General features: G+C 45.0%; 1 protein-coding gene across 1 annotated transcript in view; it reads left to right on the top strand.

The window, feature by feature from the left end:
* ACAA2 (acetyl-CoA acyltransferase 2) overlaps positions 1-24221 on the top strand; it is a 128523-nt gene extending 104302 nt beyond the window's left edge. The window contains exons 9-11 of the mRNA XM_069219214.1: positions 3214-3284; positions 23097-23251; positions 23653-24221. Of these exons, the coding sequence (XP_069075315.1) occupies positions 3214-3284; positions 23097-23251; positions 23653-23737 (311 nt within the window). The 3' untranslated portion in view covers positions 23738-24221. The remainder of the gene's footprint in view (positions 1-3213; positions 3285-23096; positions 23252-23652) is intronic.
* Positions 24222-25818: the final 1597 nt, after the last annotated feature.

Below are 25818 nucleotides of genomic sequence, written 5' to 3'. Positions count from 1 at the left end.
TAGCAGTGGCGGCCGTCGCAAATCTCAGGGACTGGGGGCAGAGGAAGGAGATTATGGAAATAATAATAATTTTTAAAAAAAGTGTCCTGACACTGCCAGCAGCCTCGCTCCTCTTCTCTCCTGGGACACCAGCACAGCTCTCCCGAGACTCCCCACGCAATCCTGGTGCTGCTCTCATGCTATACCTAGCATGAGAACAGCACCAGGATTGGTCTGAGCGGCTTGACAGTGCATGGGAGTCTGTACTGTTTCTCCAACCCGGCTGTGCAACACAGCTGGGGTGGAGAAACCTAAATGTGTATGTCTGTTTTGCCGACCTAAGACAGCCGGCCAAACTGACTTTTAAGTGCACTCCAGGGACTTCACTCCACTCCTCCTCCCCCCTCTTATAGCCTGGACCCGCCTCTCCATGTCCACTCTGGCTCAGCAAGCAGCTGAAAAATAAAACAATATTTTATTATCGTTTTATTTTTCAGCTGCTGGCTCCGAACTAGTGGGGCGACGCTCTTCCACCATTGCAGAGGAGCCGTTGCTGAAGTTTAGCAAGGCTTGTCATAGATGTTAAATAATGTGGGGCTGAGTGACTAGGTCTGTGGCACCCCAAACCTTCATTACTTGTGAGCGACTTGTAGGACGCCAGCCAAATATCCTGCTCTCTTTCCTCTAAAAAATAAAAATAAAGATTTGACTTACCTCAAGGCCTGGGCTGTGATGCTCCTCTACACGTTTGAAGAAAATTGGATGCAAGATGGTATTGAATGCCTCAAATAAATAGAGCATTTTAAGTGTGCCACCTCTACCTTCATCCAGAGTAAATTTAATTATCTCAGATACCTCAAGTAGGGCTGTCTCGTTACTTTGCTGCTGATGAAAGCTTGGTTCAGTATGGTGTAAAAGATTATTCTTTTCGAAAAACCATAGAAGTGATCATTGACCAACTTTTCCAGCATTTTTGCACAGGCAGGAGCAAGATGGGGAGGATAATGTGTACGATCGAGTGGTCAGCAAAATGTTTTTATCAGCAAGGGAAGTACTTTTGCTCTGTTCCATCTAGGGAGCACCACTGCGAAGTCAACAGAACTATTAAAAAGCTTAGTGAGGAAAGGCAATATAACTTCAGCTTAAGAGGCTAGGTAAGCAGGAGGGCAAAAGTTAGCCTGAGAACGGCAAATTTTTCACAAATATCCACAAGGCTGGTATGCTCAGAGTAATAGCCTTTGGGTTCATAAGGAGTTAGCTGATTTTAAAGATCTCCTTAGGGACGTTCTCAGCTCTGTTGATTTAGATCCTATAGGATGTGCGCTGCGCTTTCATAATTTCCCTATGGTAATCTTTCAGTGCTGACCTATAACGTTCATTATTGGTCTGACAATAATTTGAGCACCATTATTCTCCAGCTGCTTAACATGTTTCTTGAGAATAATTAGCTTTGAGGTGAACCAATAATAGGAATAGCTTTCCCCCATGCTTTGCCCCTTTCCCCCCGCTTCCTCATAGCAGCATTGCCCCCCCCCCCCACCATTATAGTCGCAAATAGTTGGAAGTGGTCTGACCAAACAAGAAGAGTCTTCCTCACTAATAATAAAGGGAGATTAGAGAAGATAATATCTAATGTATGTCCTAATGCGTAGCGTCTGAAACAAATTGCTGCAATCCAAGTGCCTGGCAGGAGTCAACTACAGCCTGGCCTAATGTATCTGTAATTGATTCCACGTGCAGACTGAAATCACCCAGTGCTGTAAAATTTGCGTATTTTAAAGCTGCCAAGGAAATAGCAGTTCGACTGCTTACTCCAGCGGACGATCTCTCAGAACTTCTGCAAATGAGCTTTTGGACCCCAGAAACATGCAGGCACCCAAACTTTCTGCTCCCTTCAGGTGGTTGTGGTGAATGGTGGAGCAAGGAAATAGCGCCATACTATACTGGTAATTGCTCCACCTAAACTCTCCAGTCTACCCTGTCTGTAGATGATGTAACCAGGAGGGACTTCTTGACTTAAACCCTTATTCTATTTCGGATGTAGCTGTGTTTCAGTGCGAAACAAGGAGTCTAAGTTCATGACTGTGAAATGTTGAAAGATGTGTAGCGCGTTTTTAAGGCGTGAGCGAGCATTTGCAATGCAGACTTTAAAAGCCCCCTGCCCTGTGCGATTGAGGGTTGAAAGCCTTCCCAGTCTTGGTCAAAATACCCAGGTTCATAAGGACAGGTTCCCGAATAACATTTAAAGAGTATTTGCATCTGTTAAATGCACTTGTAGCATTCTGTTTCCGACAGGAGAATCTAACACACCCTGAAGGACACATTATGTCCCTCAGGCTGCCTATATTTGTATTTCAGAAATTCTCCTGGATGTAGCGGTGTAAACCGATCATGGGTTTACTAACCTTCACAGATTCCATTTGACTGTAAATTTAAACTGTCCTTATCTCTAACCTTATCAATAAAGTGGAAGAGTGCAGTTCCACAGAGTATCACATTTCTTTCAATACTTCCATCACCATTCTGAGATATTGCTGATTTAGGAAGCACACACGTCATATGTTTTATGCATACATATTACCACAGTCATCAGCCTCAAGGTGGCCCTTCTGGTTCCGAAAATTAAATTCTGCCACAGTAAATTCACGTTTTGAAGATGGGGACATAACAGTGGAACTTGTACTGAAAGTCAAGCCAAATGCAACATGTTTCATGAATTATATTGCATTATCTTATTAAGGGCAGGTTTGATTCACCCAATGTCTCATACAAAGGTTGTACGAGAAAATTAGCTTCCTATGCTCAGATTATGGATATGTGAATGTTAAAATAAACTTTGTTTAGCCTCTGAATGTATTCTATCGTTATCACAAATTCTACTTGGTGTTTATCAACTGACATATGTAGGTAAACAACAACCAGGTTCGATTTTGTTACCATAGGCCTTCAGGATATTTAGATGCCTTTAAACTATTTTTTCTATCCTGTGCATGATTACAGTCAGTTACACATTCTAGATCTTTAAATCGAGAGTTACACAAATGTGGTGGATTTATACCATCCAGAAAAGGGCCTGGAAAGTCCAGCACAAATATTTATACAGAATCTGTGCCAGCATGCAGCCCTGTTATAAACCGTTTATAGATATTAATTACAGAATGCTAAAGAAATATGTTTTAGAATGGATAAAAAAATCCAGAATAGTTAGAAATGACTAAACCTGCCTTTTATTAGGTCCAGTACCAGCTATTAATGGAGCTCTTAAGAAAGCAGGACTTTCTCTGAAAGACATGGACTTGGTAGAGGTAAGAAAGTGTACATTAATTTGTTACATTTGTAAGCTTATGGAAGAGTTCTGTATTCAATATGGAGCAGCTGCATCAATGTTGAGCTTTAGTGGGTGTTTGTCTCTGGCATCTAATCTAAATTTCTGCTGCTGTTCAGGCAAGCTGTTTACAATTCCTCACTGGAAGTTAAACATTTGGTGTGATTGGTGAACAATTACATTCTCTTAAACGTTGAAAGTAATACTCCTGTTAACTGTTTATATTATCTCCCAAATAGTATTGAATCTTTACATATGCCATAAATGAGGTTGCAGCATCATCTGCTGTGAGAAATTCTCTATCCTGTGATCATCTGTTGATTCCAGTGCTTGGTTATACTTCCTAAGGAGCGGAAAGCCATCTAAAACCTTTGACATTATATCGAGGTATTAGCCCAACTTCTCATTCTCCAGTAAGAGTTGCTATCAAAACACCTAGGCTTGGCGAAAGATGCTTCCTGTCAAGCACGATTCTCAAATAATGGGCATACCAAAATGTGCCTACTAATTCATGTAAAACTTTATACTATAATTGTATATTATTTATGGGGGTTCATTGGCAGAGAAGCCATTGGAGGCGTACGGACTGTGCACCACAAAATAGACTCTGCAGTCAGTACGTCCCTAAAGGCAGCCTTCTTGGTGTTGTAAGTGGGGTCCCATGGACATCCTCTTGAAAGTGGATGCCGTCACTCATTGTAGTCGCCTGGGCAAGGGGATCGCTATGCTGCCTGCTCAGTGAAAGACGGTTTGAGGAAGCTACTCCATTTTTCAGTAATGCATTTCCACCAGGCATGCAGAATACTACATTAAAGGAAATTCTAGAACATGAAAGGTTTACCTGGTTTATACCCCTAAATCATTTACTAAGCTCTTTCATCTTCCCTTTAAGAGTTCACACCCGCCCCTCTGTAACACTTGATAAACTTTGAACTTTCAACGCACTGGTGACGGATAACTGTAGACTGGGCCCCCCACCTGGAGTCTAAATCTCAGGTGCATAGGTGGACAGACCTTTTTAGTGCTGGCATAATGAGCACAAGTTTTTTAGTACTGCACAAAATGTTTCCAGCAGGGCAAAGATTCTAGGTGCAACATAAGCATTGTAAACAGCCTTACGTTATTAGACAAAATAGTCTCAGCATGACAATTTACAATTAACATAGATGATGTGTGCACCAGGTACCAACCTATGTACATGTGCTTGTTTTGCTTCAGAAAATGGGCTATGCAAAGTTTTCACCACAGTATGAAGGCTGCAGGTAGTATGATCTTTAGCATCTTCAGGCCTTGGTTATTTAAGTGAACGGTTGCTCTTTGGACAAGTTTTGCATACAGTGTACACTATTCCTAATGGATACCTTTTAATACCCTGTGGTGTATTTATCATGAGAATCTGACTGTCTGCAAACAGTGTGATACAGAGTCTGCAAACAATGTGATACAGAGTCTGCAAACAGTGTGATACTGAGTAAAGTCTCTTCATAGAGTAAACGGTGTTATTGACAATACTTATTTCTCAACTTCTATCCGTTTCTTTTTCTCAGTGTAGGTTCAGTGACTATCTGGGGTTTGATACAGGCAAAGACTGTCCATAGTAGGGTATTAGTTATGCAACAAGGTTTCTGTATCTGTAAAAACTTGGTTTTCCCTGAACAGATGTATGCAGATTGGACACTAAGACCAGGAACCGTTCCCCTTCTAACTGTGGTTCATGTTCAACATGAACTTGGCTACCCATGAAGTGTGCGCTATTGGGACAACGTTACACATGACACAAGTTTGCTTTACCTGTGGGGGTTGTATGTATAATGGCAGAAATAATGCTTCGTATTATTCTGAGCTATTTTGCACTTACTTTCATAGGTTTAATTCTATACCCTTGTATATAGTGCAACATGTACAAAAGAAGCTTGCCAGAGAATGTCATGAGTGATATAATATGTGAGGTGAGAAGCAGTGAATGGCGAGCATTAGTTATAGTTAACTCTGCTAAGTATAACTGGTGAATTTCTGTGTCTAGACAGTAAATGTGTTGGGGGTCTTTCTTTTACACTTCAAGGCACATAATTGAGCCATTAGCCCAACTACAGGGGGCCCCTGCATTTCCAAGCTGAAGAAGAAAAACTTCAGCTCTGGACATGCTGAAAAATATTATCAACTTTTCTTGGGTCATGTTAATATATTAACTCCAGGAATTATAGTGTTAATTATTTATTTGTCTTTTAATTTGGGGGAGTGGGGGATTGGGTTGCTCTACTCCCTGCAAATTGAATACGTGAACAGCATGCTGGTGGTGCCCATGGTCAGATTGGGGCACAATCATGAACCTAAATATATTGATTTAGTCCAGCCATGTTCGATATTGCGTCGCAACAAGGTTTGAAAGAATAACCGGATACCAGGAACAGAGTCCCGGTAATCTGGCGTTCATTACTTATGCAATCACTTACTTAGCTAGTTTCCAACATTGGCAGTTTCACCTACCCCGGCTCGATGCACCCGGAAGTATGGGGATCGGCCGGAAGGCATTGTTGTGACGCGCTATTTTTGCAATCATGTAACGCGGTCCAAATGTTTAACCGAACGCGCTCTTGTAGCTACACTTAACCGCTGGTCGTAATTCTACTTACATTTCTCTTAAGAGTACTTCACTTAGGGATTCACTTGCCTGTAAACTGAGACTCTCTATATTGAGGCACCTGCATATTGAAAGCTGGCGAATTAGCTCGGACATTTTTTCCTTTATGACGAACTTTCCCTTATAATACATTGCCAACTTTACACAGAGTATATCGGTATGACAATTGACATGCTTATATACTCTTTGTGGGAGAATTTGTTCTGGGACAATGATTACATATAAATACATGGCTTTTAGGAGTGTGACCCAACCTTTTTGCCTAACTCAGTAGTTTTTTTATCTAATTACACAATACATGCCTATAACTGCTATAACTTAACCAGTTTTACTCTATTTATATCTATACATTTATAACGTGCTGGACCACACAAGCTTGGTGCCTTACCCGGGAGGCCCGTCCACTAATATGAGGAGGGTAAGCACATTTGACGACTAGCAGCTTTTTTTATCCACCTGTTTTATATGCACATCACAAAGGGGAGATTTCACATGTGTGCTGATTAATTGTATTTACACACTGCACACTATTAAAAGTTTTTGTATCTATGTACGATTTATCTTTTCGTTTCCTATATTCTAGGTTCCTGCCTAACGTGACATTACACGATTATGGGTTCCATACAACTTCAGTATTAGGTAGGTTTATTGGTCCTGAGGAATCGCATTCGATCTTATAGACTGAAAAGCGAGAAGCATGTCGACCTAGATTTAATAGTAGTACAGTGAGCCTGTACTTATATTCACTACACTCTAAATTGAGAGGTTTAGTGACCGCTACCAACACTTTTCTTGTTTTGGGGAGACTAGACCTTATCCTACTCCCTCCCCACACTTTTGTTTTTAAACATGACAGAGGTCAGATACTTTAATAAATTACATTTCACCTCTAGTCATTTTTAACAGCACTTTTTCTTTTTTCATACCAATCCTACATCAGTTCACACACTGACCGGCTATTATTCATCATCAAAAGATCTCCGGCAAAGAGCCCCCGTGTGGGGCCTGTCAGGCATTGCAGTGCCGGCCTGACGAGGAGCATAGCCCAAAGATGAAGCATGTCACCAAACGGTGAGTGAGGGCTCATGTGCCAAGAAATTTTGATTTTCAGGAACTCTTGAATCATAGGAACTTGCTTCTTTAGTGGAACTGTGTATACTTTCTTGTTTCATATGTTAGATGGAACAGATGCCCTTCCGTTACTGCCTGTGTTGCCACAGAAAGTATCCCCAAACCGACCAGCATTTGTTCTGTAACCTGTTTGTCACCTGAACACAAGGAAGCGGATTGTGATGCTTGTAAATCCTTCCGCTCAAAGAAAACTCTTCGGTACAGTCAAGCGTGTCGCCTGGAAATGTTGCGGAGATCCATCTGCAACACTCCAGAAATCTTCGGTCAGGATCATCCTGAAGAAGAGGAAGGCCACCCTCCTCCTCCAGCTGTGGAAAAGGCGTTTTACATCGAGGGCTGTTTCAATTCTGACCTCAAGGTTGATTTGGAAATGGATGACGTTACATCAGCTCAACAATCCGTGAGTACAGTAACCCCTTCCCCCTACATTGTGTTGATCCCTCCAAGAGAAACTCTGCCCCTGTGGATCCACAATCGGAGGCCCTCAGTTCACCCTTTCCTTCCGGCCATAGTTGGCACTGAGCAACTAGTTCGGACGCACTGCCTTCTGGCTTGGTGCTAAAACTCCAATTGGCATCGGGCACTTGGGCCCTGGAATGACAGCCGGAGCCTACTTGACCATCAGTGCCGAGCCCACCACTGCCGTCGATGTCTACCACCTCGATGCCTCAAATGAAACCTGGGTCAGATCCGAAACCTTAGAACCACAGTTCCAACTTGGTTCCGACTCATCAGTAGAGTCCATTCTTCATAGACTCCAACAAAAACAAATCCACACCCAGCCTCACACAGGATGTATCCTTCATAAAGCCTCCACCACCATCTAAAAGGAGACTCACTTTTCAAGAGGCTTTGGACATGCTGGTGTAAAGAAATGCCCCCTTGGCATGGTTACCCCCTGACTTTTTGCCTTTGCTGATGCCAAGTTATGATTTGAAAGTGTGCTGAGGCCTGCTAACCTGGCCCCTGCACCAGTGTTCTTTCCCTAACCTGTACCTTTGTCTCCACAATTGGCACACCCTGGCATCCAGGTAAGTCCCTTGTAACTGGTACCCCTGGTAACAAGGGCCCTGATGCCAGGGAAGGTCTCTAAGGGCTGCAGCATGTCTTATGCCACCCTGGGGACCCCTCGCTCAGCACAGACACACTGCTTGCCAGCTTTTGTGTGCTGGTGGGGAGAAAATGACTAAGTCGACATGGCACTCCCCTCAGAGTGCCATGCCAACCTCACACTGCCTATGGCATAGATAAGTCACCCCTCTAGCAGGCCTTACAGCCCTAAGGCAGGGTGCACTATACCACAGGTGAGGGCATAGGTGCATGAGCACTATGCCCCTACAGTGTTTAAGCAAAACCTTAAACATTGTAAGTGCATGGTAGCCATAAGAGTATATGGCCTGGGAGTCTGTCATACACAACCTCCACAGCACCATAATGGCTACACTCAAAACTGGGAAGTTTGGTATCAAACTTCTCAGCACAATAAATGCACACTGATGCCATTGTACATATTATTGTGAAACACACCCAGAGGGCATCTTAGAGATGCCCCCTGAAAACATACCCGACTTCCAGTGTGCGCTGACTAGTTTTGCCAGCCTGCCACACACCAGACATATTGCTGGCCACATGGGGAGAGTGCCTTTGTCACTCTGTGGCTAGTAACAAAGCCTGTACTGGGTGAAGGTGCTTCTCACCTCCCCCTGCAGGAACTGTAACACCTGGCGGTGAGCCTCAAAGGCTCACCCCTTTTGTTACAGCGCCACAGGGCATCCCAGCTAGTGGAGATGCCCACCCCCTCCGGCCACGGCCCCACTTTTGGTGGCAAGGCTGGAGGAGATAATGAGAAAAACAAGGAGTCGTCACTGGCCAGTCAGGACAACCCCTAAGGTGTCCTGAGCTGAGGTGACTGACTTTTAGAAATCCTCCATCTTGCAGATGGAGGATTCCCCCAATAGGATTAGGGATGTGTCCCCCTCTCCTCAGGGAGGAGGCACAAATAGGGTGTAGCCACCCTCAGGGCTAGTAGCCATTGGCTACTAACCCCCAAGACCTAAACACACCCCTAAATTGAGTATTTAGGGGCCCCCAGAACCTTGGAAGATAGATTTCTGCAACCTGAAGACGAAGAAGGACTGCTGACCTGAAGCCCTGCAGAGAAGACGGAGACACCAACTGCTTTGGCCCCAGCCCTACCGGCCTGTCTCCCCACTTTGAGAGAAACTGCAATAGCGACGCATCCCTCAGGGTCCAGCGCCCTCTGAAGCCTCAGAGGACTACCCTGCATCTAAAAGGACCAAGAAGCTCCCTAGAACAGCGGGCCTGTTCAACAAACCTGCAACTTTGCAACAAAGAAGCAACTTTTAAAGACCACACGTTTCCCGCCGAAAGCGTGAGACTTTCCACTCTGCACCCGACGCCCCCGGCTCGACCTGCGGAAAACTAACTCTACAGGGAGGACTCCCCGGTGACTGCGAGCCCGTGAGTAGCCAGAGTTGACCCCCCTGAACCCCCACAGCGACGCCTGCAGAGGAAATCCAGAGGCTCCCCCTGACCGCGTCTGCCTGCTTCAAGGAACCTGACGCCTGGAAACCACACTGCACCCACAGCCCCCAGGACCTGAAGGAACCGAACTCCAGTGCAGGAGCGACCCTCTGCCTAGCCCAGGTGGTGGTACCCCGAGGAGCCCCCCGTGCCTGCCTGCATCGTTGAAGAGACCCCCGGGTCTCCCCATTGATTCCTATTGAAAACCCGACACCTGTTTTCACTCTGCACCCGGCCGCCCCAGTGCCGCTGAGGGTGTACTTTCTGTGCCTGCTTGTGTCTCCCCCGGTACCCTACAAAACCCCCCTGGTCTGCCCTTTGAAGTCACGGGTACTTACCTGCTGGCAGATTGGAACCGGGGCACCCCTATTTCCATTGAAGACTATGTGTTTTGGGCACCACTTTGACCTCTGCACCTGACCGGCCCTGAGCTGCTGGTGCAGTAACTTTGGGGTTGCCTTGAACCCCCAACGGTGGGCTACCTTGGACCCAACTTTGAACCCTGTAAGTGTTTGACTTACCTGTGAACTTAACAATTACTTACCTACCCCAGGAACTGTTGATTTTTGCACTGTCCACTTTTGAAATAGCTTATTGCCATTTTTGCCAAGACTGTACATGCTATTGTGATAATTCAAAGTTCCTAAGATACCTGAGTGAAATACCTTTCATTTAAAGTATTGTTTGTAAATCTTGAACGTGTGTTTCTTAAAATAAACTAAGAAAATATATTTTTCTATATAAAAACCTATTGGCCTGGAGTTGTCTTTTCCTAATTTATTGCCTGTGTGTGTACAACAAATGCTTAACACTACCCTCTGATAAGCCTACTGCTCGACCACACTACTGCAAAATAGAGCATTAGAATTCTCTCTTTTTGCCTCTATCTTACCTCTAAGGGGAACCCTTAGACTCTGTGCACACTATTTCTTACTTTGAAATAGTATATACAGAGCCAACTTCCTACAGCTGGTTCCTCCAAAACTTCAGAAGAGTGGACAAGGCCACCAGCCATCTGCCCACTCCACAGCCTCACCACCTCCATCTCCACCACCACCTCCAGCACTAGTTTCACTTCAACTTCAACTTAATCCAGAAGTACAACATAATGTACTTAGTATGCCCTTTGACAAGGAACATCTCTTTAAGTCCCAAGAAGGTACCACATTGGAAAAGATAAAAAAAAAGATATAAAGTTGGCGAAAGCAGTGGGGGCCCTTTCGACACCTGCTCCTTGGGGTACCTTTCAACATCTTGGTTATCGTGGGTGCTCAAAGGTGACTTCAGACTCATCCACCTCCTGTCAATGTCAGCAGGGTCAAAGTGCCTCCTCATGGGCCACTGACGTGGTTCCTACAGAAGCAACAATGCCAAAGGTACATTGACTTCCCTCACCTGACTTCCGATCATATTAACACCTGTCGGGGCAGATTACAGGACTTTCTACCTACATGGCAAGCAATTAAATATGGCCAGTGTGTGTTACCCATTATCCAACATGGTGATTGTCTGGAGCGCGCTACCACGACTCATATCATTCCACCTCACAGGCTATCACTGAAACATGAAACTTTGCTCACAAAGGAATTCCAAGCTTTTCTTCCCAAAGGAGCTACAGAACATGTCTCTCTGCAACTCCAGGGCATAGGAGTTTACTTTCTATACTTTGTAATACCCAAAAAGACGGAACATGGCCAATCCTTGATTTTCAGGCCACTGAACGAGAACATTCTATCAGAGCACTTCCACATGGTCACATTACAAGACGTGATCCAACTTCTCCAACAGGATGAGTTTATGGCTACACTAGACCTAAAGGACGCCTATTTACATTTACCAGTACACACAGTTCATTGCAAACATTTGACGTTTGTGGTAAGTGGCAAACATTATCAGTTCAAAGTCCTCCCTTTTGGCTTGACTACTGCACCCTGAGTATTCACCAAGTGCCTATTGGTGGTAACTGCCCATCTACACAGGCAAAGATTCCACGTATTTCCATATCTGGCCGATTGGCTGATGAAAGCCAGAACTCACCAACAGTGTCAACAACACACTCAGATTACAATACATCTGCTCCACCGCTTGGGGTTTACCATCAACAATACCTAGTCCCACCTATACCCTTTACAGGTTCAGCCATATCTAGCTGATATTCTAAACTGAAAAATAGGATTAGCTTATCCCAGTTTTGTAAGAACCCATAATGTTCAGACACTGTCACCTCATTTTCAGACTCAGTGAAGACAGTTATGCACCTCTTAGGGATGAATGCCTCCTACATTGTAATAGTACTCTCATGCCTGACTACACATGCGTCTAAGCGCTTGTTACAGGAATGTTTAGCTTAACAGCGATCTCGGTCACAAGGTATAATGTTGATAGACCTCCAAACTGATTACTTTCTGCAATTGTGGAGTACCAAAAGCCTGTTAAAAAGGCAGCCTTTTCTCAACCCTTTTCCCCACATCACTGTCACAATGGGAACATCACTCATGGGACAGGGTGCACATTTGAAGGATCTCACAGTGCAGGGTCTCTGGGACGCCAAGCACAGAAGTCTTCATATCAACTACCTCGAGCTTCAAGCAGTTCACCTAGCATTAAAAGCATTCCTACCTCAGCTCATTCACAAGGTTGTCCTAGTGCAACAAACAATATTACGGCTTTGTACTATGTACAAAACTAAAGTGGGGGGCACGGTCTTCACAATTATCTTGTCTATCACGGACCATTTGGAGAGGGGCTGTACATCACAACAGTCACCTGTTAGCGGAATGCCTCCTGGGCACATACTACGATTTTGCAGACCTCAGCAGGATGCAGCAACCAGTCTACGAGTGTAAACTCCACTGCCGAGTCCTCCTCCCATACTTCCACAGAGGAGAGTTCCCTCAAATAGGCCTCTTCGCACCACAGAAACGCAAAATGCCTGCACTTTGCCTCTTGTAGCCTTATAGTCCATTGTATTCACGAGAAGACTCATCAACGCATTTTTCACTCCTGCGGCAGCTACTGTACTCCTTGAGGTCATCGCTGTTGAGCAACCTGGCCTCTCTGCTTTCAAGGCCCTTCGGGCCACTGCATCCTCCAGCACCCTTTCGTAGAGTTAGGACACACTTGAGATGCTGGACCTGACACTCTTTAGGAGATGCCTGCAGTGCCATTCTAAATACCATTCTCCACAGCAGGAAACCCATGCATCAATGACCGGATAGACGATGGGCCCAGAGCAGAATTTATAAGTCCTCTTCTGAAATGCTGGATGTCTTCGGTGAGGCTGATCTACTCAACACTGAAGAAAAGGATTCTGGAGATTCATCTGACTTTTCAGCATGCCAGCCCAGTCCCGAGATCATCCATTCAGCCTCAAAGCCAGAGGAGATAAAGCTCCTTAAAGAAGAGTCCCCAGAGAATGCACCATCCACCTCGGTGAGTCCGAGGCCCTCATTTGAAGAACATGCCTCGCAAGTGCTGTCAACATCCAAGCTTCCTCTAGAGACCAGAAACAGCCGCACATCGAAGCAGAGCACCGCCCCTTGGGGGGACAGCTGTCAAACCTTGTGCCTAGCCACCACCACATTCCTGTGCACCACCGACTGTGAGCGCTGATCAACACAGAAGCAAGGCCTCTGTGCTGAAGCAACACTGTTCTAGGAGACTCGACCCTTGTCAGGCCTTGGGTTTGCGGAGTCTCATGTTGGACCCTCGAATCAAACTCCACCCTCAAGGCTGAAACCACTGTCTGCTCTGAAGCCCTCTGTTCACGATGTCGATAAAAAGCCCAGTCGATAAAAGCCTAATCCTTGAGAAACTATACAGCAGCAGGAGGTGGACCAAAGACAGAAGAATCATCATCCACCCATGCAAAGTTAAAATCTCTGCCTTCAGAGAAGACCCTGCCAGAGAAGAGGAGGCTGGCTTTTTAGGAAGTCTCGCCACCAGGCACTCCTGTGCTCTTTAAGAGGCCTAAAGGCAAAACTTCTGCTACTCCTCTTCCGCCTCCACCCTCTCCTCATATGACTTCCCTTCAGAGATCACCAGAGTGATACTCCGACATTGACGGTCCTAGACCCTATTCCCTGGATGAGGGCTTTGTCCCATTCTAACCTGGCCCCTCTGAAGATTCTTGGGAGGATTATGACATGGACCCTCAGACAGACCCAGATCAAGAACACGTCCCAGTAAGGGCCTCTCCACAGGATGACACCACAATGTTTCAGTGTGTTATTCAAGGAGTGGCCACCTACCATAAAGTTGGACCTCTACATCCTTTTAGTGGAGACATTCTCAAAGACAGAGTATGCCACCTACATGTTTTCAAGGACCCGTTCAAATCCCGGGTACTCACACCTCTTACAGAGAATAAGTATAAGCCAGCACCCTCCGACCTGCTGCACATTAGGGGTCCTGTCCAACCAAGACTCCCTTGTTGTCAGCACTGCTAGGAAAAGTGTCCTGGGTGAGGCTCAGCCTCCCGACAAGGAGAGCAAGTGTATTGATGATGCAGGGAAAGGTGGTGCTGTGGGTGTGGTTAGCACTGGCACATCTCCAGTTCCATAGGTTTCCTTTCTCATTATGATATAGCTCACTGGGAGGAGGAGGGGTTCTTGCAGCACCTCCCTGACAAATATCGGAAGAAGGGGAAGGAACTCATTAAAGAAGGGAATTCCATCTCCAGTGCTACTATTAGGTGTGCCCTAGGACCAGGTGATACAACAGCTAGAGGAGTGAAACCCACATCATCCTCTGGTACCACTCCTGCCTCTGTCTCTGGGTTCAAGGCAGAGGTGCAACAGCACCTTGTCAGCTTACAATTAAATGGAGGTCACCTGTTCGGCCCTCGGTTAGGCACCTTGTTTGATAAAATTAAGGACACAGAGACCACTAAGGCATTTGGTGCCCTCCAGATTCCTTCTGGCAGGGTCTCCTTTCAAAAGCAGGAGGCTAGAGTTGTATCCAAGGCCACTTCCCCAGAACCAACCCAGTCCTACCAGTGGCGAGGTTCTTTCCAGCAGCATGGCAGACGCTTCTCATGGTGCTCCTTTGGGGGGAAATTGTTCCAAAGACTGAGGCAGAGGTACTCCCAGTAAGGGAGCCTCGACTTCAAAGAACTGAACTGCCCTGTGTACCCCCCCACCGATCCACAACACCTTCCAGCAAAGATATCAGGGCTTTCTTCCCCACTGGGAGGAGATCACCACAGACAGATGGGTCCTAGCCATCATTGAGTTCCTCGCTGCCTAGAGCTCATCTCAACCTCATCAAATGTCTCACCTCACACCGCGCCCTCGGCCCAGAACATCTCATAATATTGAAAGAGAAGGTTCAGACACTCCTACTCAAAGAGCCCTTGAGCTAGGGACCTGTGAACACCAGGACAAGGTTGCATACTCCCTATACCGCTTTTTTCCCCAAGAAGGACAGATTTCTCAGACCAGTCCTCGACCTCTATCCTCTCAACAGATACATCCTGCCAGAACATTTTGGCATGGTCCCTCTACAGGATGTCACTTGCTGCTGCACAAAGGTGGCTTTATGGTCACAGTTGGCCTGAAGGACTCCTACCTTCACATCCCATTTCATCAGCTCATCTGTGCTACCTACGCCTTATGGTAAGTGGTTAACTCTACCAGTTCACGATAGTACCCTTAGGCGCAACCATGGATAACCAAATGTTCAGTGGTGGTAGCTGCTCACCCAAGGAGGGGAGGAACTCGCATCATTCCCTGCCTGGACAGCTGGCTGATCAAGAGTGCAAGTACACAGGAATGCCTAACCCACAGTCAGTCTGCAATTTCCCTTCTGCACAGCCTGGGGTTCACATTGAATGCCACCAAATAACACTTGGAGCTAGTCCAAACACAGTCTTGGGAACACCCTTCTCCCGTGCTAAAGGGTGCCTGCATTTCAACAACTTTCCCCTCTTTTTCAGCCACTCTTTTCACTACGAGTTCGCATAGTGATGTGCTTTCTGGGAATGATGGCCTCATGCACTGCCATAGTGCCCCACACAAGCCTCCATATGTGCCTACTTCAGGAGTGCCTTTCAAGCAGTAGGTCACCTGTCAGTTGGAGGATCTAGTATTGGTAAGGCCAGCAACCATCACTCTCTTCAGTTGTGGAACAGCAACAATCTGTTGCAGGGCACGTCCTTCATAGACCTAGTTCCACAGGTGACCATCACCACAGACACATTCTAGCCCCCTGTGGAGAATGCTTTAACTACATTATAGTCCACAGTAAACGGCTACCTCATCAGCAGTTTTCACATCAACCACTTGGAACTCTTAGCCATTCATCCAGCCCTCAAAGCCTTTCTTCAACAGATTCAAGGCGAGGCACGTTTTATGTGCACAGACAAAAAGACTGCCTTGTCTCAATCTTCAGAAACAAGGGAGTACACACTTGTCTCAGTGCTTGCTAGTGCAGCAAATCTGGTGCTGGACCATCCATCACCAAGTTCGTCTCCTGGCAAAGTAGCATCCAAAATTGGGCAGCGACTTGGCAGACCTACTCAGCATTGCACAGCAACAATTCCACCCACAAGTCATACTCCCTTACTTTCAGAAATGGGGTACCCTAAAGAGACCTTTTCTCCATACAGGAAAACGAAAAATGTCCAAACTTCACTGCTAGGTTTCCTCACCTCGGTCTATGGGCAATACTTTCTGGATAAATTAGTCAGGGATCTTTACATACTCTTTTTCTTCTGCTCCAAGTGATAAAGTACATAGTCAGGAAGCTCAAGCAAACATCCCTCACCCTCATTCAGGTGGCTCCAATGTGGGCCACACAACCATGTTTCTCAACCCTTCTGAAAATGTCCATCACCCCTCACAAGAAGCTCCCCAACATGCTGGACCTTCCCACACAAAACCACAGCAAAGCCAGCCATTCGAACCCCAGACAGCTCAACCTGCTGATTTGGTTCCTGAGGTCCTGGAGTTTTTTAAATTGACCTACTTCAAGAGAACATGGACATATTCATACTGTACTACAAAGTACATAAACACAAACCCTCTTAGGCCTGCACTGACAAGGCATAATTTGGTATCTACTCCACTTAGAAAAATTGGGGTTGCCCTACACATCTGATACAGACTTCTAGTTGCAGATTCCTTACCTTAGAATTTCCTCCAGGCGTCAGTCTGGATCCAAAGATTTTTATTTAGGCAGTACCCTTGTGTGCCTTTAGGTGACATTGGTCGACTCCGTGTCCATCATTGGCATCGTGGTCCATCTAATGTATAAACATGCATGCATGCAGTCTTAGTCCTCATTTTTAAAAATATATATGTATGCACATAGATATATTTACATATATTATACACACACACACACACAAACACGCATGCATACCTAAAGACTAAACCCATATCCATGCACATAACAGTAGTTACAAATCCAGATATACATATTTACATAAAGCATGATTATACAAACATTGCTGCATACATAGCAGACCTACTTTTTTCTTTTTTTTAAAAAACAAAGATGCATACTCCTTACTGTCTCTATACATAGACGTACGTAAATGTGTACGGTATAAATATACATGCATTGTTCTATACTGAGTACAGATATTTTGTTTTTTTAATGTCTTGTTTATTCTATTGCTGTAAATTGTGAGTATTGTGATCATTTACGCAGGAGCCAGCTCCTGACTAGTCTTCTGGTTTGGAGATGGCTCTCAGTGGACCTTATTTTTGGCTGCAATTAATTCTATAGTTCGTCTGCAAACACAGAGGAAGATATTCCACCCATGGTTTGTTTCTTATATCCTGAGATTTGAGATGAGGTGCCAGTTTAGCACGTAGGTTCCTGTTTTGGATGTATTTTGTGTTTGTCTTTCTGATGAAAAAGTGGTCCTTTGACATTTAGGGCCTGATTCTAACTTTGGAGGACGGTGTTAAACCGTCCCAAAAGTGGCGGATATACCACCTACCGTATTACGAGTTCCATAGGATATAATGGACTCGTAATACGGTAGGTGGTATATCCGCCACTTTTGGGACGGTTTAACACCGTCCTCCAAAGTTAGAATCAGGCCCTCATGGTCTTGTGGGTGATACAAAGCAACTTGAACAAGGTTCTTCTGGTAACCAGTGAAGGCCCTTGGCAGGTGAGGGTATGGGATTGTGCCCTTACATGAATGAGTAGTGTGGCAGCAGAGTCCTGAATTATTTGAAACTTCTCGTGGTTGATAAGGGTGAGCCATGATGTAGACCGAACTTTAGTGTAATGTCGTTTTGATAGGACGATAGAGATGGTTGTTTGGACCTTGTGTCCAAATCTTAAGTTTGGGAAATGTGTTTTCATGATAAGAAACTTGATTTGGATAGCTTAAGCACTTAGGTATTCATGGAGAGCTTGGAATCCACGATAATTTCATTGTTTATCTCTTTGGATATTTTTGATAGTAGTCCTAGATGGTCAGACCAGAGATGGCCATACATTTTCCATTCGCCACTGGTGAGTATTTCATTTTTAGAGGTGTTCAGTGTGAGGTGGCTTCATGTTACCACTGGACATTTTTGAGTTTCCAGTGTCCTTTGGGCTTGCCAATTTAGGATGTATCTGTGTGTTGTCTACACATAGCTCATGAAGTCAAAATCATTAATCACTTCTAGTAGGGATTTCATGTAGATGCTAAAAAGGCTGGGTGAGATGATAGAGCCATGAGAGACTTATGCTTTTATGGTTTGCGGTTTTTATGAGAAAGGAAGGGTATCGATCCTACTTGTTCTATTCTGTAGATATGCAGAGACAAATGTGAAACTAGTGCCTTCTATGCCTGCTTCATTGAGTCTTAGCATTAGTGTGCCAGGATCAACTGTGTTGAAGCCAGCTGAAAGATCGAAGAGAAATAACTCTGCATCTCCATTCTGATATACTGTGTTTTTGAGGTCATCCCAGATGGGATTAGGGATGATTCAGTGCCTTCACTGGTACAGAATCCTGTTTGGACGTCAGAAAATAGGAAGGGATGCAAGATTATGAAGTGGTATAAGTGGGCTTCTTTTGCGTAAGTTAAAGATGGAAGGGGTATGGATAAGAGGTGATGGTTCATGAGGGTCCGTTTTTTTTGGCTGTGAATTCTGCAAGGATGATGAGCGGGTGTGTGACATATGTTGTGTGTATGTGGACCGTGTGGTTGGTGAGCTAGTTGCTTGGAATATGTGAGGTAGAGATGGGTGAGAATTTTTTGTTATTTGTATTGGTATTATGTACATAGTGCATGTGTGTTGGTATTGTGGACTATGGACGAGTAGTATTGTGGAATGTCCCGTAGCCCAACCCTTTACCGAGCCACTGATGCGCACAGTCGAAAGCCGTATGCTGCGGGAGTGGCTGACAGTAATGGGTTGGGCAAAGGCCTAGCAATGTGCAGGGACGTTCGCAAACTAGGTACTTCATGACCCATCAATACAGGTGCCACTGTGTGATGGGGAACACTTAGTTGGTACAGTACTAGGCGACACAGTGTGTAGGGTTTTCTTACCCTTAAATATTAAGTTATGCTTTTTCATATATAATCAGGAACAATCAGACAAAGCATCTCCAGTAGATGTATACTCCTGTAATTTACATATAAACACATTGCACACTCGTGTCTACAATGGCTACAGCTTACATTGTATGCGACTTATAGGGAGGCTCAACCGTGACAGCCGGTTCTCTCATCGTATCCAGATTCAGAGCATGATCTAGTGGAGGGCGGCTATCAAGATCTGACAGTCCCATAACGAACAACCATTCATGTCAGAGCAATTGTGGTATATCAAAAACTTGTATCTAGAGTGAGTCTGTAGTTGTCTACACATCTACCCTAAGTATGAGAGGTGGGTGCTTCTTCATGTTGCCTGCCTATTCCCTACTCCCCTACTGCTTCTGTGAGCTCATACTCCCTTTGCCCTCACTCCTGCAGAAGATACCTATTTTCTGCACCACAACACCGAGCAATCCCAGATTGTGGCCCAATGGGCTTGCTCTTTTCTATTCCCCGCCCCAGTCCTCCTAAAGCCAGTTGGCTTCTCCCACCATCACATTGAGCCTTGGTTAAGGCTTCTCTCACGTGTATGTACTTTTAGCGAGTGGACATGCTGTTGGGTCTGATGGGAGCTTGCTGTACTGTGGTCTGCACCGTAGCTGCCCTGTGCATGAGGGACTTCTGCCTCTGCTGTTTGCCTGTATTGTGAGATACAATGGCATTGCTGTCTGGGGCGGAGGGGTGACAGAGAAGCTTGAACTACCTCTGGCTTCTGTTATTGCTCTGTATATAAAATAAGCTTGCTCTGACACGGTCTGTGCTTTACCTGTCATGGGCCTGTTGATGAACCTGTATTTAACCATTGAACTCTGTGCCGCCAATCGCCATCACATTCTGCTCTGCAACCTTGAAGGATGAAACAGCGTATTTCTTTTCTCTCTGCTTACATCGGCAGTGAGTTTCACTCATTGGGAACACGCCTCTTACTGGCAGAAAATGCTGCTCATCGTTTGTGCACACAGTGGCGTTTGTGCACGTTCTAAACCCCTGTACTTTCTTAGACAAGAATCTGGTCGTGTTTTACCTGCTCTTTCATTTCTCTCCTGCTGTTAAAGCAAGCTCATACACCTCTTCCACTTCGGCTGCCTCGGTTGCTGGGCGAGGGCAGCCAGGATGTGCTTTCACTGTGTGTGAGTGGGTCTTGAATTGCTGCTCTCTGCTCTGCCTGTTTTGTTGGCGGTGAGTGTTGTGACGTGGCTCGTGCACTGCTCCTGCGTCTTCGTTTGTGTGACAATTGTGTACTGCTGCTGGCCAGGCTATACGTTCTATAAGCCTGCACCGGTTCTTTCCATGATATGCTTACACTGTGTGTGTTTGAATCGTCCCATCCATGTCTGTATGTGAATGCGCTTTGTGGTGGTGCCGTCTGTACTGCACCGGCCTGTGTGTGACTGGAGGCTGCACTGCTGCTAAGTCAACTGTTCCTGATCTTGCTTTGTGAGTGAAGGTTGCAATCCTTTTTATGACGTTTAAGGAAGCTCGCATTTCTGCCTTCTGTTCTGTACCCAATCTGTGTATGAGTGAAGCTTGCACTGCGTATTTCTGTACCTGTGTTGTAAATAAATTAAACTGCGGTCTGTGCTGTATCTGCTTGTGGGAAGCTTGTACTCCCCCTTCACTGCTGTTCCCATGTTGTGTGTGAGGAAAGCTTACATTTCTGGTGTCTCTTGTGTGTAAAACACATGTAATGTTGGTGGCTGTGTTTTGCTGTGCAGAGAATCCTGCACTCCCACTTCCTGTGCTTTACTTCTTGAGTCTGCACATGCCTGTGTTAGCTGAGAATCACCACTCTTCTGCAGGGGCCAGCGGTTTTCCTAGGTGAACAGAGGATTGCACACCCACGATGAATGCCTGCCCTCGCATAATGGTAGTAATTCTTAGTTACTTCTGGGCTTCTGTGGCGTGGTGCTTAACACTGGTAAAACACTAGCCCTGGCACAGTATTAGTATTTTTGGCAACTTGTGGGAATCCATGGACTGATGCCCATTAGTCACCACTTTGGCATAATGGATGCCGTATTATGGTTTTATTTCTTGACCTATCGGAGGCATTTTTTGCGCAGTGGTGCCCACCCTTGGTGTAATGTTCATTTTGGCACACTGATAGTAATTCCCGTCATAATGTGGGCATACATGGCAGTCATAGTTCTAGCAGTATGGTGGTAATTGTTGCCATGTTGTGCACTCAAGGGCACAATGGTGGTATGTCTTGACATACTGTGGGCTTCTGTAACACCCACAGGTGCTATAGTGCTGGTCACTCAATTATGGTGGTAGTTCAAGACGTATTGGCATGCATAACATGATGGTCCTCACCCTGGCAAAATACTGAATGAGGCTTAATAGTAGTAATTCCCCTTATTTGTGGGCAGGCCTGGGATGACGGCACCAAAGTAAGGTAAGTCATTATGTATTCATTACTTACCATGCAGGCTCCAACCAAGAGAGAAACAAGTACTAGTGTACTTGCTTAAGCATCATTATTTCCAAAATCCAGGAGAGATAAGTCTTTGCCAATAACCTGGTTTCCGAGGAGGGTTCAGCAAAACAAAACTTATTTAATTAGGAAATGCTCGTTTCAGCAAGTGTCTTGCCAGGGTCCGTCAGTCACATTTTAAATGCTTTCACTTCTGTCATATGCCTTCTCGTGCTCAGGTGAGTTGATGCGTGTTATTTGCACCTTGGTCCTTAATGCTGGAGAGTGAGTCTAGGATTCTTAGGCTATTTTCCCCAATCTGTAGTGGAGTGAAAATTATTCCAGACGATTTTCGTGTCCTGACTCTTTGATCTCATGAGGCTTTGAGTGATCATCCTCTAGATAAAAGTAGCATTGTAGAAATGGCTGAAGACTGAGTGGAGTAGAGAGACATTCCATGCATGCAACAAATAGACGTCCTACCTGTCAGACATGATGTTAGCACGTTCTTTTGTGAGTCTAGCTCTTTAAAAACAAAAAAAACTATTGTTTTGTAAGTTTGATATATCTGACTATTTTAAGGTGTCTGGGGCTGCGTGGCGGTTTCTTGGGTTTAAGTAGAGTTGGATGTTTGAGCAGTCAGTTCTGGATGGCCCTCCACCTTTTCAAGATGGGCGTCCTGGTTCTCCTAAGAGGTCATTAGTCCAAGTTACATTTACAGTTTTATATTTGTCAGTCCCCACAAGAACACTTTCTAAGCAGCCCCCTGACACACATCAAGACTTGGGTCCTGTCTGACAGTTCTGCAAGAGCCAAACTATTGCACAAGTAGCAACAGGACTAGCCTATCAGCCCATGTGAGGACTGGAATAAGGACATCCAGAGTGACCCTCTGCTAATCTCAGCATAGGGTTTCCCCTAAGTGAATATGCAGAGCAAGCACATGCACAAGACACCATCCACAAATTCCCCCTCTTTGCAATCCGCCCTGGGTACTTACCTTCTCTGTCTCAGCGGGATGGGTGCATCAGTGCTGGGCCTTCTGATAGGTAACATTTCACTCACAATTCATACACTCTTGTTGTGGTCCAAATACTACTGTGACCACATCTTAAGACTCCAGTGACGTGCTGCAACCCGAATAGAACTTGAGAGTCCCTGCATTAGTTCAGAGATGGAGGTTCAGTGTGTCCTTCTGGAATGTATGGTGTAACTGACAGCGAATAGAGTAAGGGGTGAAGAGCTTATGAAGAGGTGCGCTCGTTGTCCCTGCACTCTAGCATCTCCGGAAAGAGGCTGGTTTTAAGAATCTCAGTTATAAGCTCTAATATACAACCAACATGTTACATCAGTGATCGTTCATCTGTGCATAAGGAGGTGATATAAAAGTACGACAAGCCAGTTACTCCATACTAAACCATTGTTGGCTTTCCTAGTGAGTAAAGTGGTATATATATATATATATATATATATATTTTTAATTAATGCTGTTTTCTCCCTTTTGAAGGTAAATGAAGCTTTTGCCCCACAGTATCTGTCTGTTGAGAAGGATCTAGGTCTAGACCCTGAAAAGACCAATGTCAGTGGAGGTGCGATTGCGCTGGGTCACCCACTAGGAGCATCGGGATCAAGAATTACTGCTCACCTTGTTCATGAGCTAAGGTCAGTATGCATTTGTGAAGTACTGACTCAGAGCTTTGCCGTACTTCATGCCTCTAGTTGCAGCCTGTTGTCCCAACAGATGTGAGGTGAGATTGGCACCAGAACGCTCTTCGGTCCCTGTAGATGGTGCACCACATTGCTCCCAGAAGGCATTGCCTTAATGTTTTAACAGGATTGAGCATGTGTCTGAATAAGTAGGACAAGGGGATAGCTAAATTGGTTAAAATGGAAAACTGTGCATTACTGCTTTGCTGACATTGCTTTGGTTCACAAGGAGGAGGTCTCTATAGCAGATCTGTAATGTGCTTTCTTAAAGACCATGCAGAGTCTATAATGGCTTCCTCATGGAGCCTAACAAGCAAAGAGGTAGTGAGTAACTCTCCTTGTGCTTTCTTCCTTAGACGTCGTGGTGGAAAGTATGCAGTAGGATCCGCTTGCATAGGCGGTGGCCAAGGAATCGCTTTAATCATTGAAGCCTCGGCATAAAGGATGGACAACCTCAAAAGCCTGCCTTGGCTGCGCCTCCTACTTGGCTGCTGTTGAAAAACTTTGGCAGTTCTGGAGACGGGCAAAAAGCGAAGTATTAACGATGAAGGAATGTCTGTACACACAGCCTTAAAAAATGTGTAATTACGTTAATACACCAGAAGAAAGCAAGTGTAAAACATGTGCCTTTTCAAAAATCGTCAATCTGCAGTCCGATTTCAAGCCCAAGCCCCTTCCAAAATGTGTGTCTACGATTAGGTTGGTAAAAAACCTACCTTGCAAAAAGTGCCTAACTAATGCAAACCTTAAAACGGCGGTAGCTGATATTACCTGTACAACTGCATATGCTTCTTAAACGTACGTAGTTTTTCAGAAGCAGGTTAGTGTTATGTCTGCAAAATTGATCACATAATTTCTCTGTGAAAGAAAAAAAATGCCTCAATTAAGGTACTTTTAAGATTAAAACATGAGAATATTTGACAAACTATTCTACTTTACTTCTTGAAAACTTCTAATTATTTATGTTCAGTACTTGGATAATTGTGGACAGCTGCAACTGAGGATGACTTTCTTCGGTTCTGCTGGTCTGTGCTGGTTCTGTTGGTTTGTAGACTCCAAAGCACTGTTGTTTCTGTGAGGGATGCTTATGTGAACTGCCATGAAGATGGAAAGAAAGCAAGAGGTAAGAAGCCCACTTCTAATGTGCCACATGTTACCCTGGGGCTGTTTGCACATATAGGGTTTGCTGTTTTGAATCTACACCGATAAAGGTTCTCACCTCAGATCGTCTACTTGGTGATATACACTGTCTCTGGGCACCATGGCTTATCTAGATAAGATGCCTACTTTATTTTTTGCTTTTTATCCAGTATTGGATCTTTCATAGATTCACATGCTTGAATCATTCCCAGTTGTCGAGATGGGAGTCCCTGGTAACTTAATAAAGCAGTATTTATATCACTATCATAGGCTATAATGGGAATGAAAAGGTCAGTTTAATAGCCTATCCATGTCCTTTTTTTTTTTTTTTTTTTTAATAAAGGACAAAACTTGAACTATAACCAATAAGGTGATGGCACCCTCAAGAACACTCCCAACAGAGGCTCAGTCCCTCAGATTTTCTACCGCACGTCGTGTGAAGGGAGTCTCCTTGAGCTCTGCTCAGTTCTTCAGCTTTTACTTCTTTTTGGATCATCCAAGATTATATTTCCTGTTTCATATCTCTAACCCTGGCACTATGGTGGTCGTCTACGGTGGTTATCGACGAAGGCCTCATCTACGATGGTCGCTTACGTCGGCCTCATCTACGATGCTCATCTAAGTCGGCCTCATCTACGATGCTCATCTACGACGGCCTCATCTACGCTGCTCATCTACGACGGCCTCCTCCACGATGCTCATCTAAGACAGTCATCCACGACATCCTCATCTGTGACGGTTGTCTGACAGCCTCATATATGATGGCAGTATCATCTATGACGGTTGCCTACGGCAACCTCATCTATGATGCCAGTCTATGACAACCTCGTCTACGATGGTCATATATGACGGCCTCTTCTATGATAGTCATCTGTGACAGTCTCATCTACGATGTTCATCTGCAACAGTCTCTTCTGATGGTTGTCTACTACTACGGCCTTGCCTACAATTACCTAGTCTACGGAACCACATCTACGATGGCCTTGTCTCTGTATGCTTTGTCGACGAAGGCCTTGTCTATGACTGCATCCTCTACGAAGGCCTCGTCTGCGGCAAAGGCCTCATCAACAACAAACATTGTCAACATGAGCCTAGTCGTTTACATCTGCCTCGTCAAACTTGATCGCAATACAAATTAAGACAAAAAAAAAGAAATTGTCAACAAGAGCAAAACACCCATAATCCAGAATAATTTGGTGTCCAGCATTGAGGTACCAATATGAGCATGTCTTCAACAGTCAATTTATTGAGGGGCAATATATGGAGCAATTACACCACTCCGCCTCCAACTGAAGAGCATGGGTCAGGTCCGTGTATCTCATACTAGAGCTTCAGAACAGATTAGAGCCTCAACTGGTGGATTTCCTCACCAGATTTATTTT

Source organism: Pleurodeles waltl, chromosome 1_1 (assembly GCF_031143425.1).
Source record: "Pleurodeles waltl isolate 20211129_DDA chromosome 1_1, aPleWal1.hap1.20221129, whole genome shotgun sequence".
NCBI lineage: Eukaryota > Metazoa > Chordata > Amphibia > Caudata > Salamandridae > Pleurodeles > Pleurodeles waltl.
This window is presented reverse-complemented; position numbering and strand designations above follow the sequence as displayed.